At 34.1% G+C, this 19,470-nt stretch overlaps 1 protein-coding gene across 1 annotated transcript; it reads right to left on the bottom strand.

Moving 5' to 3' along the window:
* Positions 1-2,152: 2,152 nt before the first annotated feature.
* Positions 2,153-18,957, bottom strand: LOC104079508 (neurobeachin-like; the record flags this gene model as incomplete). The annotated part of the gene is made up of 11 exons (XM_009581569.1): positions 2,153-2,306; positions 3,821-4,038; positions 8,225-9,244; positions 9,514-9,706; positions 10,050-10,173; positions 11,027-11,069; positions 12,529-12,637; positions 15,811-15,903; positions 17,843-17,940; positions 18,049-18,111; positions 18,878-18,957. Coding segments are annotated over 11 exons (2,195 nt in total), but the record flags the coding sequence as incomplete, so codon positions are not given.
* Between the last annotated feature and the right edge of the window lie 513 nt (positions 18,958-19,470).

Raw genomic sequence — 19,470 nt, forward strand, 5'->3', positions numbered from 1 at the left:
AAGTGGTCTGATGCCAAACAGGGCATCTGGTCCCTTCATAACTGTGATCCAGAACAATATTGAGGGACAGCACCTTCTCTAAGAATGAGGAAGGATGTGCTGGGCTCTTCGTAACTGTCACAATGATAAATAAATCCACCTTCCTGCTAACGTTTATGGGCAGGCAATGATGGAACAGGAATGGAGTTGAACAGGAGGGAAGAAGCTCTCTGCTAGGTGGAAGTGATTATGAATCATCATCTAGATGGTAACAGTTATTTCCAGGTGAAGTTAATTTGTGATTTTATCAATTGCTTCTCCCCACCCTCCCTGTACATCTGGGACAAAAGTAATCACTTTTTTTTTAATTTCACAGAGTAGGATTAATTCAGTTTGAAGCCAGCTACTGATCTTTTAGTGAATTAGTTTATTTCACAATTTATTTTTATTTTATTATCCTAAACAGATTGCAAAATTGACCATTTAAGTAATACACACAGTCCCCATGTAGTGGAGAAATGCATGCATAATGCACAAATTTGAAAATGTAGTCTTTTGTATCAATGCATGAAAAGCACTGCTATTGTAGCAAGGCAGTACCCACACACAATATTTTAACAAACGGATGCATAGTTTATAAAGCTTTATCAACTAACTAGCTATATACACACACACATACATATTTATTATCCAGAATAGAGGGAAATGGTGAACTGCAAAATTATTATTCTATAGAATGCCTCTGCAGTGTCATAAACCAGGATACGAGCTAAAAAACACCAAGACCATTCAATGGAATTGCAGTGTAATTAATGCTGTGCCTGTTTTATATTTTTATATAAAAGATGGCAAAGAAAACATCTTCATTTTCAAAAGATGTCTAAAAGGTCTGTTGTAAAAAATATCTCCCGATGTCCTTTTATCTAAAGACTGATAGTACAGCCTGCATCTCAAGATGGCTTGGTGTGCACTCTCATCCTTGCCAATATATTACAATGAAGCACTTGCAAAATCTTTTATTCAGCAACCTTGATGTCATTCTTGTGACTACAGAGAACTAAAGTCTTTCCTGTGAGTCTTGCACTTTTGCTTATAGCAAATATTTCCCCAGTTAACACACTGAAAATAGTAAAGACACAGCATTTAACCATTAATTGCCTGGCTGAAAGTCATATTAGTGTTTAGCCAATCGCTAGTCCATACATTCATACCTTTCAAATAAAATCGTGCAAAACAGGTTTTTTTGCTAGCTAATTAGAAATAATAGTAGAGGCAAAGTAAAGTAATCTCAATTGCTGAATGGCTAGAAAAAGGAATTGAACTCTTACTGCCAAACTACATTTGTAGCCTCCAGTGCCTACTAGCCACATTACTTCAGAGAAGCCTCTTTGTCCCTTCTCGGCCTCATTTTCTCCCCTTTCAAAGACCAATACTAAATGCAGATGCTTACGGGATGTTCAAGGCAAAACATATAGTATGAAAGAAATAGTTACAGATATTACATGCACAGTTAAGGCATCACATTCAAATACTGTAATTACTATTGACAATAATGCAATATTTACAAAATATTTCTCCCTTTTTCATGAAGCATTCTATTAGGCTACTCTGCCTGCCTGAACTGTGATCAGCTAAGAAATTACAGCTTACTAAGAACATCAGAGTGGATGTAAAAATATCAGCCTATTTCAATACAAGATTAAAAAAAGAAAAAACGGAAACAAAGGTCAGAACCTACTGAAGGAGGAAGTAAACAGAGTAGTGAGGTGATGACTTCTGGTGTCATTTGGCATGCAAACAAATGGTGGCCATGCAAAACAGATTTATGAATATCAATGACTAGCCATCATAAAGCATGTCATTTTGTTACAGTAATTATGATTTGTAACCATGATCCTAATGGTCTTCTCTTTCAAACGAAGTATTAAATATCTGTGAAATATTATTCTTACTTAGTACTACTTCTCTAATAAAATTAGCATTTCAAATGCAAAACATTATAAACACTCTGTATATCAAAGCTTAACAGTTTCGATTATAAAATTAATTTTTTTGAAGGAATTAGCAGAGAGGGGACAGGAGTCCCTAAAGAAGAAAAGTCAGATGTAAATAGTGGTTTGTATTAGTAAAAACAATTTCTAATATGACCACTAGGTGGAAATATTGTACTTACAGTTGGGGATGTGGCTGCTGACAGCAATGGTAAAATTCCTCCACAAGCAATAATAATATTGTCTACCATCTGGGAAATGAGGTGTATTGTGTTGTGTACAAAAATAATATTTTCATTGCTATTGACAAAGTCCATCACAGACTTTGTGGAGTGACTGCAAGAACAGAAGAAAGGATGGATTAAAAACAACCAGTTAAAATAGAAGTTTAGATAAATTTATTCTTTGCAACCAGATCGTGAATATTTCTTTCATATAAAAGCAAAATCTTGTCTACAAAACTTTGCATGTAAATTGCCTAAAAATATGAACAGGACTAGTCTAATGAACAAATTAATTGCTACCTATTTTCACACCAGGATTAGTTTCAGATCTGCAGTTGAGAACAATGGCTCATAATCTGTTATTCCCACCAACCAGTACTTCACTTCACAGGCAGTTCTGCTGAAAGCAGTGGGATTGTTTCTTCCACGTGAAAGTTATTATTTAACATTAAGAGTTCACCATACTGCACCAGTGCCATTTGAAGCACCCTTGGTAACACCTAATGATAACACCTGCTAGTGTTTTAAAGGAGAAACTTGATAATATGGTGACACCTTGATCTAATATTAACTTTATTAACTAATGTTAAATTTAGCATTAGCAATAGCTTTGCAAGCCACAAATGCTAATAAGATTAGCTGAAATCTCTGCAACTCCTAATTGGTGAGAAATTGTCCCATGAAACAGTCACTCCCCAAAAATATAAACCAGTGTGAAGATATTGAGGAATACTCAGTCTACAAGTATGTTCTTTTCCCAAAACAACATTGTTGCCAGCCAGCAAACAAAAATTAAAGGCTTCAATTGAAAATCTACAAACTGAACTTTAATCTCCAAGCATTACCTAAACACAAAATACAAACCCCTCCCACATATTTGGACAAAAAAATTATCAAAATTGTCTATTTCCTAGTGACTATCACAGAACAGTTCACCAAACTGGAAATTAAATACAATATAAATTGGTCCTTGGATACAACTATGCTCCAGTTTTCTGAAAATGAACTATTTTGTCCTGGAAATTAGATTAAATAGTGTCTGTTATACCTAAGGGCTCTGATAACAATGAGTTATTGAGTATCTCTGTTAAAATGTACAAAAAAACTAGGAAATCACATTGCTGTCATAAAATATAACATAACCACCAAGACTAACTACAACGAGGAGCTGGCATGCAAAAAAAAATCTGTCAACTAGAAAGAGTGATTCCTTAGAAAATGTTATAGGAAAGAGTTTTTATTTATAAGGTTTGAAGGTAGAGAAGCTCTCTTTTGAGCTTTTTGATCGGTTGAAAAAAATGGCCATTAGCAGACACGCAAATCTTCCTCATGTCTGAAACAGAAGCAGCAGATTAACGCTAAACATAAGCTGAAAGAGCAGCTCAGTTTAGTTACGTATGTATGAGTTATACAATCTCTCAAGAAAACAGAAATGGTTACCTGTGAAATAGAGCTGTTACAGGCTGGGAAGGGGTGACAAGAGAAGATACAAGATACAGAAGGGCACTTCAGCTACCACCAACTCTCCCTTTCCACTATCCCAGTAACACCCCCTCTACAACACATCTAATCTTTCCTTGTTGATGGAAACACAAAACAGGAGTTAAAGAAGAAACAACCACCTACCTTCTCCAAACATGTACATCTGTTTCTAGTGCGAAAAGCAAGTCTGTCAGGAGCCGCTGGTGCATAGGAGACCACTTAAACTCCGGAATACGAAACATAGTCGTGCGTGGGCCTGGACTAAACTGTCGTCGCTGCTCTTCCGTCATTGGCATTCCTCGAAATCCCAAGTCAACACGTAAATCCCGGTCTTGCTGGGTGACAGATCGACCCTGTACCGCCTACATTGACAAGAAGTTCAAAACTCATGTTAACGTTTTGTAATGTGTTTTTGAACAGATCACAGAATTTGAGAAAGGATGGGCTCAAACTGGACTCGAGCACAAACTATAGGAGATATTCCAAAGCAGGCAGTATCCTTCAGTAAACGAGGTGCTCCAATTCAAATCAATCAGCACTGAGGGGCTATGGCTGGCCTTCCTTTCAGCTATTCACCAATGTTTTTACACTCAGGTTCTTCACTTGAAGTATTATAGAAAAGACCAAATGCAGCACGTACAAGGTCAGCAGTGACAAGACTTTTTTTATAGGAAACAACTATTCTTTTGTGCTGATAACACAATTTTCTTTGAATATTTGACTCAAAACATGGACAAACTACACAGTGATGGCTTCAAGGAATCAGCGTACTTTTAGACAGCTCCTCATTTTCCAAAACCAATTTACTTATCTGGTCTTTTTAGAAGGATCATTAGAGAATCAAGTCTAGTCTTCCAAATCTCATTTTGTCAATTCTGTTACAATTTGTTAATTAGTTAACAGTTTTATGAATCCTCAGGACATTCTTTAGATTCTCCCAACAGGTGGTGGTTGTTAATTTCATTCCCTTTCAAGACCTACATAGTCATGACTGTTTCCACTTGGTGATTAAAGACAAAATTAAAAGATACACATAGAGGATATGATGGAGATTACTGTGAAGGAAAAAATAGTAAAGAACAAACATTTTGACTGCATTTGAGGTAAATATTCATAACAATGAAATTACTTATAATGTGCAACGTCTCTGAAAGGAGAAATACAAAGTCTGATCCTTGAAATTATTTTAAAGTGACTTTAGATCAGCCTAAAACTGGCAAAACAGAAAATAATCTTGCTTTGCTCACATATTCATTTCCTGATCTCAGCATACTGTTTTAAATCTGTTTTAAAACATTTAAAAGCAAAAAGACATTTACAAAATATTTGTGCTAGCAGTGTAAAAATGGACATGGCATTGGAGTTGAGCTGGAAAGCTTCACAGATCTTTAGTCTGATTTTGATCTTCTGTAGCCAGCATTCTGAGAGCATGGCATGTTTCCTTCATTCAATTTGACCTATTGGGATCAAAATTGTTACTGTTGCTTTCACTTCTTATGTTTTTCTTGAAGTTATCTTTAAATGATTTTTTTCTTTTTTTCTTAGACTTATCTAAGATTTGAATTTTTTGCATGAATCTTCTGCATAGTGCTTTCAATTATCTTTTCAATCTTTCCTAGTTGGGACCATAGGAAAGAGTTAATTTTATACTTTTCAATATTTGATCTACTATTGATAAAGGCATTAACTCTTAGAATTACGCAGGAGTTCCCATCTCTACTTTGTTGTGCAATTTGTGCAATTTGTTGCTTCCTTTCAGTCCATGTGAATGAAAGACAGCTTACTTCTTACTGATAAGGTGGGGAGCTGATTGTAGATCTCTTTTTAGAAAATTTGAGGTTAGCAACTCCATTCACATACCATTTGTTCTCTTTTGGGTACAACTACAGGTAGTTGTCACGTCAGCAGCAGTAATGGTATCATAATTGTACCATAACAGGAGAACTTTTATCTAGCCAACAATACTGTATTTGCAAGTATGGGCTTTGATGTGCATAGCATAAACCACCATGAAACCCAACTACCTACAGTTGGGTGGCCAGTCTCTAAGTAATTTTCAGTGGTCTCAAAGAGATCAAATCTAATGTGGCAGTTCCCACGCATGCTGCAATCAAAACTCCAATCTCCAGCTCCACTGTAGACACGTTAAAATTAACATTGCTCTTTATTCATGAAACCAATAATGCTTAATTTATGTTTTATTTAATACATATTTCCATCTTCTTCTATTAAGTTTAACTTCATTTAAACAGAAAAGATATTTAACTATGGACAGCTTACAGTTCACAGGGTATTTTGAAACACCCAAAGAAGAGATTAGAAGGTAACAACAATTCTGGTGGTTACACAGTTGATAATTGTTTTTAAGAAAATTATTTAAAAGAGATAATAATGGCTACAGACTTAATTCAATTCATTGTAGTTTATCATTGATTTTAGTGAGAAATAACTGTAATTTAAGTAGTATATGGAGAATCAAGGGAGTTAAACAACTTGTAGAGTCAGACTCTTGAAAAGTACAGAGTTTGTGGATAATTTGCAAATCCAAATGATATGTTAGGAATTTTGTGAGTAGCTAAGAGTAAAACATTTGGAAAACATTTTGTTCCTCCTATCTTACAATGATCTGATAAAAGTTCATTAAGATTTATGTATCATTTTAATCCTAACAAATAATTTTACGCTTGAGGAATTTACATTTTTATGATTCAACTGTTATAGGTGAAATTCATCAAGAAAAGCAGTTGAAGAACAGAAAAGTCCCAAAGGCACACCAACAGGATTTTCTACAGTAGCTAGTACAAAGTCAGATTATCTTCTTCATTAAAGATTTTTCTTACAAATTCACTGTTTTTATGGGTGCATATATGTACGTAGCAAATGAATACTAGCATTTCACTTGTCTTTTACTCTTTAAACAAAAATCCATATTTCAAAATAAAAACTGAGTGCTCCTTTTTCTTGCTATCCTCCATTCATTCCATTTATCAGTTTCCATGGTATTAACAGTCTTAACTTTAAGACTTAACATAAGGTGTTTGGCAATTGATAGTAATAGATACACCATTCCTATCGAGAGCTTTCAGGGCTTGTTCTTTATTACACAGAATGCTTTTAAATACAAGGATCTCTACACAATGCTTGATAGTCTGTCACTGATGCTATGAGGATTTTCATAGTTTTGAAAAAATACTTACAAGAGAACCCCAAACTTTTCTTATAATACCTGTCTAGGGAATGCAAGAGCTCCATCTGTTTTTCTCTTCAAAACAGAGGTTCTTACCATAGAAGACAGACTTAGAAGACAGTGCTCTTTCTGTATGTCAGAACCCACTGGTCTGAGTAACCGTTTTTTAAATTTTTTTTTTAAAAGGGGAAGTATCTGTTTTGGAAACCACAGATTCTTTAAATAAATTAAAATGTCCATTCACTGGAGTTTTTCTGAAAGTATTGTCTCCCTGAAGAACAAAGCGGGCAGGCTGATCTGTGTTCTTTCATCAGATGACATGTACTTTGAGTGTACTTGAGTGTATCTCTAAAACTCTTTCTTCTCACGATTTGGTACATACTACACAGTACCAGGTAGAGCAATTTTTGCAATTTTTGTTTGGCTGTTCTTCCATAGTTTCAGGAAGTCTGCTTGACTTTTAAATCCTAGAAGATAAATACTGGTGTACATACTGGACATATAGTCAGCTAGTAAAATCCTGAAGGTAGTCAACTCTTTCACTCGATAACATCCTTAAAAGCAATCTTTGATTATGTGCTGCAGTCTGAACAATGCCAGCGAGGAAATTAATTCTGTGCTTTAAAAGTTCATAGTGATCCTATATTTTGCTGTGTATACAGAGTACAAATTCTTTCAAAGAGTAGACTTCTGCCTTGGCCTTCCCATTTTCAGAACGCTATGGCTCTCATAAAAACACTGATTTTTCAGAATTTTTCAGAGGGAGACCTAGACAAGAAAGGATCTCCAAGAAGAAAGTAGATACTTTTTAAATTAATCATCTGTGGCCTGGAAATCAAATTTTTCTTCTATTATCCCTAAACTATTCCTTTTCTTGTATTAGGATCAAATATGGAGATTATTTATGCCAGGGAAGAAAGACAGCGTACTAAAATGCTGCAAGACTACATTCTGAGAAAGGTACAGCAAGAGTAGAATACTTCAATGTGTATTTCATAGTAAATATAGATATTTCTAATCTTAAGACATACTAACAAGAAAGTCTAAAGCAGAATTCTAAGAGTATTAGTTAATCTCTCCATGAGAACTAAGGAAAATGGATGAGAGATTCCCTTAGCTAAGTTTTTTAAACTAAAGCATCCACAGTTGCAATACATATTTTCTATATTCACGAAAGACTTCACAATCCTTCCACATGTTACAGCATTTTCAAAGCAAATAGGCTTGGAGGATGGAAACCTTTCATATAATTAAAGAAATATACTTCAAACATCTCTCAGATCTCATACGACTCATTTATCCAGCAGCAACGTACAGCAATTACATCAGACACATACATGGCTACAGCACTTGAAACTTACCTGGGTTGTGGTAGTTGTCTGGATCTTCCGTATCTCCTTTGCTGCTTCTTTACCATCGTCAGATCTTTCTGTATCTGATATTACACTTCCTGCATCAACACTAGGTACAGTTTTGCTACCAGAAGACTCTGTCTCAAGAGTTGTAGCAGTCATTTCAGCATATTCTAATCCCTTAGATGATGAAGCCAACTCCCTCTCAGAAATGCTACTCATTCCATCTGAAGTTGTGTGAATCTTGAACTCCTTGTCCTCTATTATATTTGAAGCACATGTTATATCTACACTACCCGTCATATGTGCAAGCAATCCCAAATCATCATTTACACCAAGATGCATCTGTGTCTCTTGCACATTTGGAATAGAAATGTGATTACTTGAAAGTTCAGGTAGAAGTTTCTCCTCTTGACTAGGTATTTTATCAAAGAGAAAAGAGGTACTGTTAGTAGAAGGTTCATCTTTCTCATCAGCCAGAGTTATTAAGGGACCATTATCTTTTTCCTCATTCTTCTTAATAATACCCATACTTCCATGAACATTGTTTTGCAGCTTCTCAACAGCAGCACTATATACATTATCTAGAAGAGATTCAACTTCTACAAGTGCACCATTTTCTCCAGTTACCAGCGTCTCTGGTGATAAATCCATATCATCAAGTTTTACTTCAGTAGCTTCTACCTTTTCAGCTTTTATATCAACTAAAAGGTCATGAACTTCCACATGCACTCCTCCTCCTGGTCTCTCAGCACTTCCAAGCACATCATCTGACACCTTTGTAGCCATGAGCAAGTCCCTCGTATCTGTACTGACAGGGTAATCCGTTTCACTTTCTGGACTTTGGCTTTGTGAAAGGTCTTCTATCTCTCGAATTTCCATTCCACCTTTTGCTCCTGTTGTCTGAGAGGAAAGACCTGAGATAGTGCTCACGTTCCCCTTCTTCCCCTTTTTTATGTTTTCTTCCTCTTGCCTTTGATACTCTTCGTACATTTTTGCTAGATACTCCTTGTGAGCCTCATACGTGACCTTAAAAGAAAAGAACAGATTATGTGGATGAATATATGCTACATGAACTTGGACAAAAACTAACAAGAATCTTAACAACATATTACATACAGCTTACAAATTGTTTCACAGTAAAGAACCTACAACGACGACAAAAAAATGCCACCTTGCCATGTAAGGAGATAGCCACCAGATGGCACTAAATCACTTCACATCTTATCTCACTATATTGCTAGTCCCTTTGGGGGCGTTACCAGTATTAAAAAAAACATCCACGAGCCATTTCTTACCTTGGAATGAGCTATAGAAAGAGTATCCACCCACACTCTCCAGCCTCCCCATTCATATTTTATTGCATGATACAAGAGAATACGGAAAATGTTGTAAACCATCTCTGTGATCTTCTGCTCTTCAGAGTTCTTAGGGTTAATGTATCCCAGAGAAAACATCCAGTCCTGCCACACTGAACACTGAAGTAAACATCTAAAGTGAAATAATTAGGTCAAAATATATCCAAACAAAGCTTCTTTATTTTGACATTATGATGGTTAAAATAGGAGAAAAATAATATGGTACATCTCCTCGGAACATCAATCCAATGGTAGGAAGAAACTTAAAAATACTTCAGGATGAATAAAAATTTAAAGTATATTCTAAACAGAAGAACCCAGTATTAGTTGCTGAACTAAGAAAAGTTACCACAGACCTATTCCATTTATTTTTTATATATTCCATTTAATATACAGTATAAAACTCCTCACAGAGTACAACAGATTGCTATTACCCACAAGTCAAGGACGAGAAAATACTATTTGTAGTGACATACCTTCTGTTTTCGCGGCTATTACTAAAGAGTTTTATCATATCAGATAAGAACAAACGTCGAACTTCCATCAGCTCTGCGCTTGGCGTGGAGTTTTTTAACAGCGTTGCCACCACCTTAAGAATCACTTTGAAAGAATAAATTAGTTACGTAACACATTTTAACAACATTTAAAAAAAAAAAGTTGCTGACAGCAACTAATGTAAGTAGTAACTGGAACCCATATGTATTTGAGATACACTAATGAATTGTTCTCGCTTCCTGAACCATATTCTTTCAAAAAACCCCACAACCTCTAGGCAATACATTTAACATACAAACATAAGGTATTGTGCTTACTTGGATTCTGAATTTTCACTGTAGAATCTGGCTCTGGATGTGGTTTATGAACAACTTGAGTGCATACTTGTTCTGTCAAAATCTAAAATAGAATATTAAGTTCCTTTTACCATGTTTAATTAAATGCTACAGTATTTCTTTGTTCATTTTTAAATTTGTTAAGAACATTTACCATGGCCACACTGTAACTTCATATAGAACATTTTGGTAAAATATTTTTATTCTTGAAGAATGGAAACGAGGAATTCCTCTATGCAAGGATCAAGATTTTCATGGATGTACAGTGGCTGGTTAACTAACTTTTTAGTTAGCTGACTAAATATACAATAATGGTATTTTAAAGATATTTTATTCATATTCCTCACAGTGTTATACATTCACAGATCAAAAATTATTTCATGAGCACTGTATATCAAAAGTTATTCTCATACATTCCATCCATAACCAAATCCGCTATTTCTTAAAAGTTTTGGTTTTCTCCAGCTAGGAAAGAGGAAGAGTCACAGACAGCATTCCATAGGAATAATCCTGGGGCTTCACATAATGAGCAAGACAGATCATTCTCCTGTTTCATGAATTGTACCTGACAAACTAATTAATCTATATTGAGGCAACACCACAGACCTTTCACACTGGGATACCTGTCACAGGTTCTATGTATGCAACTTCATTTTTAAGAACAAGCTAAAAATTTAACAATATTAACATGGGATTCTCAATAAATATATTCAAGCAAATGTATTTCAAAATAGAATAATTTCACTAGTAATTCTTATTTATTTTAAAGCAGAACTTTAGTTCATTCATTAATCAATAATCAATAATCAAACTAATGTCAGTTGTAAACACAGTATCTATGAATGGATCTTTACATATTGGTATTTAAAGCAGAATGCAAATATGCCTTTGCTTTTTATGAGAGAACATGGAAAATATGTGCATCAGTTCCTTGGCAAATCTTTTGTACTTCTGGCACTTAACTCCTTTTTCTCCAACTCTGGCTATTTTTTCAAATGTAAATATCTGTGGATGCTGGACTCCATGAGGACTTTAATTTTGTCACTGTGTTATGTATTTTCTGAGAATACCAATCACAGAAGCTCTCAGAAATCTGAATGCAGCGACATCTAGACCGTGAGACCCAAGTGGTCAAACCACAGAGGATAAGCTTAGATACGTGCAATAAAAAAGAACTTAACGTCTGAGTAAGTCATTGGCAAATAGATGACGTTTAGGTTTTTACAATCAAAGGAGAACGTTTTCTACATCACTCAGACTCAGAACCCTGAATATCAAGCATTCCTTTAGTCTTCCATGTCTTTTCTGGAATCAGTCCTCAGTATCTATCCATTACATCTATTTGTGACTGAAAAAAAAATAGCATGATTAAAAAAAAAATCTTTCTACTGCATAAGATCCTCAGAAATTACGAAAGGTTCAATTCTAAGTCACCATTTTACAAATAATTGAAGATTGGACATGATCTTTATGCATTTGCAGGCATGAGGACATGGGTTTCGACCAACTTGATGTTGTCAGTATTTTGCTTTAACAAAATTGCTCATCATCAAAACTGAAGTTTCTACAAGAGCCTGGTAGAACAGTTGAATGCTTCGAGGTCGTATTTGCCTCAAACAATATCTGTTGCATAGAAGTGGCTGTGTTCCATTATCGTTTTGGCATACTATCAGCATTACTAGTTAAAAAAGAAAAACAGCACATTTCAAAATTTTGTAAACTTGAAAGGAATGGCACAAAAAAGAAAAAGAAGAAGGAAAAAAAGGCATCTCTGGCTCCAGCGCTTTCCATTGCAGGAAAGTAAAAGCAATTGCAGGTCTGCAGTAACTTTTTTTTTTGTGTAAAATGATGAACATCTTAAATAGCAGGATCTTTTCCATCACCCTTTGTAATGCTGTAAGTGGAAAGTTTTATAGAGACTACGTAAAAATTATGACGTTGTTAATAAAAATATCCAAAGCACGGCAAAATACATTCTGAACCAAGAAATCCTTTCTTAAAATTTCTATCTAAAATTTTCTCAGAAGTCTTGAGAATGAGGATATTATAAAGCCCACAGTCACAATATAATTAAGTCATAATTTTTACAGTAGAGATGACAATCTCTCTGTTCAATAATTTGTACCTCATAAAGTGTGTTATATGTTGTAACGGTCACTGTATTTGTATGCAGCATCAACCTTTCTCCAAGAAGAGTGAAAAGACTGTGAGTATGCATGATTTCAACCTTTCGCCTGGAAGAGAAAATAAAAATATTAGGAAAATGCCAAGCATGTTGAACATTTTAAGTAAATGCAAAAAACCCAAAAGCCAAATATTTTGATGTTGTACTAAAAAGTTCTAAAACTTGTTATTTTGTAAATATTACGAATTAAACATCATTTAAGATCTTTTCCAATATGAACGCAATTGTAGTAATACACAAAGGTTCTCAGAATGCAATGCTGTATTTGGGATGGGCTTTTGTATAAAACAAATGAGACACCATTCTCACCCTCCATGATTTTCACAGTGGAAAAAGACAAAGGAATCCCCTTCTATCTTACTTAGGCTGAGAGAGTTCAAGATGTTCACAGGCTGGATAAAATGTGATCACTGCAGAACACATCTTTTGTCACTCTCAAGAACTTAGGACAATCCAACCTCAGATATTCCAACATAAATACTAACACATACAGATATATCAGTACTGCCATTCTCTTTATATAGCATTCTCTCATGCAGCCAAAATAATTAAATCCTGGAATAACATATGTTACAATGCAAAGGAAATAAAATCCTGAAAAGTCATGAAATTCCAAGTGATTGAAGTGAATTTTATAGCTAGGATCAAAACCTACTCAAATCTTAAAAAGCAGAGAAGAAAGCAGCTCACATCAGTGAATTCCATCTGTTCCAAAACAGTACACTCTTAAAATGTTTAAATATAACATCATAAATAGAGTACTTCTCATAAATTGCATCATTAAATTTATCTACTACTGTTATGAATATGAAATAAAAAACATTATTCAAAATAGTAATCTATATTAAAGCAACAGAAAAATATGAAATAAGATAAAATATAGTAAAATTTCTGTAAAATTTTATGCATTCAAAAGCTAAAAAACTCCCTTTTCATGATTACTGATGATAATAACACAGGTTTAAATTACATAGATTCATTCTAGAACTTTTGAAATTAATACATTCTATTATAATTTTCAAATAACCACAAAAGAGAGTGGCAACAACTTGTAACAGTACTTTGTACTTTTCTGTGCACAGAAGAAAGATCATGAATTACTTATGAGAAAAACGGCAAGTATTCAACCTTGTGAGCTATGATGTAGCACATGGAAGTGAAAATTCATTGGAAGGTTTAAATGTGCAGATAAAAACCAAAAGTAAACAATGGACTATGATTTCAGTGGTGGTGTAGAAAAAATCAAAGATGGCAGAGAAGGAAAAGAACAGGATTCTGCCAACTGTTAAGGCTAGACAAAGTAGTCTATCATCACAGATCGCAAAGAATAATCAATTAAGTTACTCAGGCTCTCATCTAACACATTACTGGTTACTTCTCCTAAGAATGAATTACCTCCACTCCATAGCTTAATGTGCGATGAATATATATGAACTACAGCAATGGTAACTGGTTTTGTACCTACACATTTGTTATTAATATTGTATTTGTTCAGATTTCATAAATCACATTATAATATCTCTTTATGCAATTCTGCTTTAGTGTATTAAAATACAATGCCTGTTTCCTGTACTGTAAAACAGAAATTTAAGTGCTTTATAATTTTATGTAGTTTATAATTTTATAATCACTTAGAATTTCCTGTAGTTGACTACAGTTTTATAAAATCATGCGTATGCACACATATGCGTGTGCATAAATAGGCCCACCTCACAAGCGCTAGCTGTAAAATATGAAAAGGGGGGGAGGGGCATTTTTACTTGCTGAAATCTACATAAAATGTGAACATTTACAGATGTTCGGAGGTCTGAAAATTTAAAAAAAACTTTGGAAGTTACACAGAATATTCAAGTGGATTTCAATGACTTCAATTACATGAAAAACAAAGTTACTTAATTTTGTGCTAAGTACATACTTCCACGCAACAATGGAAACTACACTCATACATCCGTAAGTGCAAGTAGATGCTAAGGACCAGGAAGTGAAAGGTCAGCTTCTGAAAAATCTCACTTTTCTTTTTCTGTAATGTTCCACTGACAGAGTTTGCTACTTGATTTACTGGATAAGCGATGAATATTTTAAACAAATTACTTATTTGGACATGACCAGGCTTCTGCACAAGTCAAACCTTCATCTGGTGTACCTTACTTAATCCAATTCCTATCAATGTGAATGATTTGATGTAATGTTTGAAAAGCCCTTGGAGATTCTTGAGTGGACTATCAATTTGCTTTATTAATTCCCAGAACACTATTTGGCTTGCTGGATCCCAAAAGAAAAATCCCATTTGCGAGCATATTCTCAGCTAACTGTCTCTCAATTATATAGTCATACTTTATTGATCTTACTGAGAAAAGCATGTCTAGCAATACTGCACTCTGGCTGGACTCCTAGCTCCTTTGCTTTCTAAAGAGGTTTTACATGATGAAGTCTCTTGTGAAGCACACAGTTAATTTCTATACTGTGCAGTCTCCCACTGGAATATTGTTGTGGGTTAACCCCGGCAGATAGTTAAGCACCACATGTAGAAGGGGAAAAGTAAGCAGCAGGAGATTACACAGCACTGCATGCTTTTTAATTCTTTCTTAACACCAAAATATAAATATGGAAGATGAGACTATGTGTGTCTATTTCGTGACACCAGTTCTTTTTAAATGTGAATATTTCTTGCATAGAGGTATGTCCTTACCTCCTTTTTTAATGATCATTTAGTCTGTTTGCTTTTCCTTCCAAAACTTTCCCATATGAATAACATATTCTTCTATTTCATTTTTCCCATAATTTTAAAGCTATTTTTAAAAGTACTGCCCTGAAACTTCTATTGCAATGACACTGAAAATTTCAGCAACAAATTTTGATGACACTCATATGTTTCCTATTATCCTTAGCTGAACATACAATGTTATAAACATTGTATGTTCATAAAACATTTATAAAATGTATTTTTGGAAAAAGTTTTTCAATCATTTTAAGACTTGAATTTCAGCATATCATGTATTTGGCAGACAATCACTGTATGTTTTCAAATGTCATAGTAGTAACAAGTTAACTGGAAAATTAATTTTATCCGAATGTATAAAGGTGCAAATTATTAATGAGAAAGCCTAAAAATTTTAAGTAATTTCTAAAGACTGTCAAAGAATATACAGTAATCATGACAAAAAGACAAGAAGAACTGTAAGCTTAAATACATGACTAGGACAATTTTAAAACTACACTTACTTATGACCCAAGTGTTTAAGAAAATATCCAAGGACCTTCAAAGCTTGCACCCATATACTCTCACTTTTGGAAGCCAATAATTTATAAATTACTCTAAAAAAGAAAAACAAATTCAACAAGTTTTTTCAGTTTATTACTAAACATCACACATATAGATTGTATTTCACTGAACAGGGATATTTCTTAATAAATAAAACTATAAAAATAGCAATTTATACAAAATGGAAGGATATACTGAAAGCACCCAAGCATGGCGTAAGAGTTTGATTATGAATTCTTTAGGTTAGAGACATAGTGTCTTTTGGTTCAGTTCAATGTTTTATAACAGAAAGCAACAACCTTCTCTCATACTTCCACCTTGGAACAATAAAATTAAAGACAGTCTGAGTAGCTGTAGCTTAAGACAAGAGAAGCAGATTGGAAGACATAAGGTCACATCCTGGAGTTTCTTGGAGTACCTGGATGCTGCTGAAAATCTCCTTTCATTCATAAAAACCCTACTCAATATCCTTTCTACACAGGATAGGGTACCTGCATTTAATCACAGGATGTTTATACTGAAATTTCATTTGTCAAAAGTTAAATATGGCAATATATTACACAAAATCCCATATACACCTATAAAGTCTCATTCTCATTGCATCAAAATTTGAGGTAGAAAAAAAATACACCCCATGTTTTTAAATCCTGGATAAAAAAGGCCTCAAAATTTAACTAATTTAATTGATGACTTATTTAATGAATATGATCAGTTTAAGCACAAATTCTACAGTCTTTCAGAAAGGAAACCAGTCTTGATTTGAAGATACCAAGAGACAGAAAACATTACCCTTCCCCTGGACTGTTCTTCAACAAATTTTTTAATTTTTATTTTAGTTTCCCATTTGAATTAGCCGAGCTTCAGCTTTTAGCCATTCTTTTTAGTCTTTCTCCACTAAAAAGCGCTTTAGCAGACAATACCTTCCTCTTTTGAAAGGATTTATGCCATTATCAAATGACCTCTGAGGCTTTTGTCCTCTCGTAACCTAAGCAGATGAACCCCTAATTCTATGTAAGGCATTTTTTTTGAACACTGAAATGTTGCAATTCTGTGCATTCTCTCCACTTTTTCAACACAGGCTTTTAAACACAGACTGCACCATCAGACAATTTAATATTGGTACCACAAATGTTACATAAAGATGTCTTAAATCCTCTAGATCAGTCTTACCTTTCTTCAAAAGGTGTCAGGAATACAATTCTGCCTGAATACAGACAACTATAGGCAGAAAACAAAGTCCTAACCGTGAGTACAATGAGTCTTCCCTTCAACTAGCATTGTCATTCAACAGTTTTAAATACAAGTATTTGTACAAAGATCTCAGTATTTTGGCAAAAGAAAGCTTGAATTTATCAGGTAATAGATGTTTTTTTTTCATCCTGTTTTACAAGCCCCTTGCATTTTCCAAAGTATTTTCAGAACAGCACAAAATAAAATTCTATAGTAAACATTAAATTATTAACATGAAAATTATTAATCTCTGAAAAAAACTGTATTACCAAAATAGGCATAAGAAAACAACAAAAACACTGGGAATTACCAGTTATTAATTTTACTGTCAAACAGATATGAATTCCACAGATAGCTTTTTTAATCTTTTCAGAGAGAATTTGAGAGGTTAGGGCACAATTTCTCTTGTTTTCCTCTTCTTCCCTCCAGATTATGTTAAATATCTGAAGACAGAATATTCAAAATTCTGAGATACATACTTGGCTTTTTGATGCATCTTGTTAATTACATATTCTATTTGAGATTCTGAAGCAAGTACAACAGTACATTTACCTTCAAATATCATAATGATAACCTTAAGTGGAAATTTTTTTCCTCCAAGCTATCAAAACCACTCTGTTTTTGACAAAAAATAAAGCCTAAGTTAATAAAATTGTCGTTTGAATGATCCAGCAAGTGTCATATTTATGTGAAAAAGAAGCAATCTGGAGAGTGATGATACTGGAACTACTTTTAAGGTATTTTTTCACTTCACTGTCTTACCGTATCCCATTTCTCTGATCAAAGGCAGGTATCATGGATGCTGGATGTTCGGACATTAGTGCCACTAGCAGCTGCAGCACATCATGAATATTTTCATCCTGTATGACAAGCATCAATGTTATTCTACAAACTAACCTCAACAGCAGGCTTCCCATAGAGCTGGTACAATTGGTTACAGTAAAAGATAGGTAATTACAGAAATGTACCTCATGCATTGTTAATAAGTAATTTAATATGCTCTGCAGTTCATCTTCTTTCACTCCTCGATCCTAAAAAAAAAAAAAAAAAGGAGGGGCATTATTCAGAGAAAATACATTCTTTAAGTTAGGCTCAAAACAACCTTGGACCAAGTCAAATAATCCTACAATTTTTTCTATTTAAACTCAAAAGACTAAATTCTCTCTTTCATTCCACTGCTTTTCTTTATCACATTGAAGCATGAAGTCAGCCCTCTATTCCTGCTAGAAAGGATTCTTACAGTGTGGGCCCTCAGATACTATAAACGATTACTGCCACTCCTCCAATCCCTGGCACTGAACAGAAAAACCAGGAGGAATAAGACAGGCCAGAAAATACTGGTTTTTAGTCTAGTCTCAAATGACAGATTATACTTTAAAGACTAGCGTTCAGCTGTAACAGAGAGAAAGAGTCCTAGACCATTTCAACCACTGGTAGAATCAAAAAAAACAATAAAGCAATAACTAAACAACTGCCATTACCTCTTTCATTTGATCAACCAAGCAACTATCTACTATCACACAAAAAAGCGCAAATACCTGAAAGGTTTTGTAGTGTCATATACTATTTCTGCAAGTACATTTAATAAAATATATACGGCATAGTTTGGTGAGGTTACTAAGAAATATTGTACAGATTTACTACCTTTATGTTGATTAGAAGTATGTGCATGAACATTAAAATTAACCAGAAACAGATACAATACCTGACAGGTATTACATATTTACTACTATGAAAGATCCTATTACATGTATATAACAGATCTCAATGTTTTCCATCTGGAATAGACTGTTTTACCTTCAATATAAGTTGTTTCAAAAACAGCAGCATAAACGCTCTTAGTGATATGATTTCTTTCTGTGAGGGCCGAGGACCATCTGGAAGAAGCAAAATATACCACTTTTAAATACAAACTAATTCCTTGAATGACTGCAGCTTCTTAAGGAAATCACAGTTCCTACAACAGATTTAGTATTCTATTCATTATATAAAAGTTCACATTTGCAAATGATATCATTTATGACCTTTCAGAACCACATTTTACAACACTAATATACATAAGTGATGTTTTATTTTGAAAAAAAGAAATCTTTTTTTTTAAAAAAAACCAAAGACACAGGAAGATGAAAGGTAGTAATCAGGTCTAGACTCACACAACTAAATTAAGGTATATGTTCTGTAGGTGTCTTCATATGAGCCAGGAGTTTCAAATCCCAGTATAAGCAACTACTCTCTTTATTGACTAGATCTACTCAACTGACCCAATGTCAGTGCTCACTTGAGGATAAAAATTGTTAGTTCTGTTGACTACATTGAGTTGAATTCCACTGAAAACAATCGGAGTTTAAACACCTAGTACAAGCTACACCATGGACATATAAATTTAAAAG

Source organism: Fulmarus glacialis, unplaced genomic scaffold (assembly GCF_000690835.1).
Source record: "Fulmarus glacialis isolate BGI_N327 unplaced genomic scaffold, ASM69083v1 scaffold16617, whole genome shotgun sequence".
In the NCBI taxonomy this organism is placed as follows: domain Eukaryota; kingdom Metazoa; phylum Chordata; class Aves; order Procellariiformes; family Procellariidae; genus Fulmarus; species Fulmarus glacialis.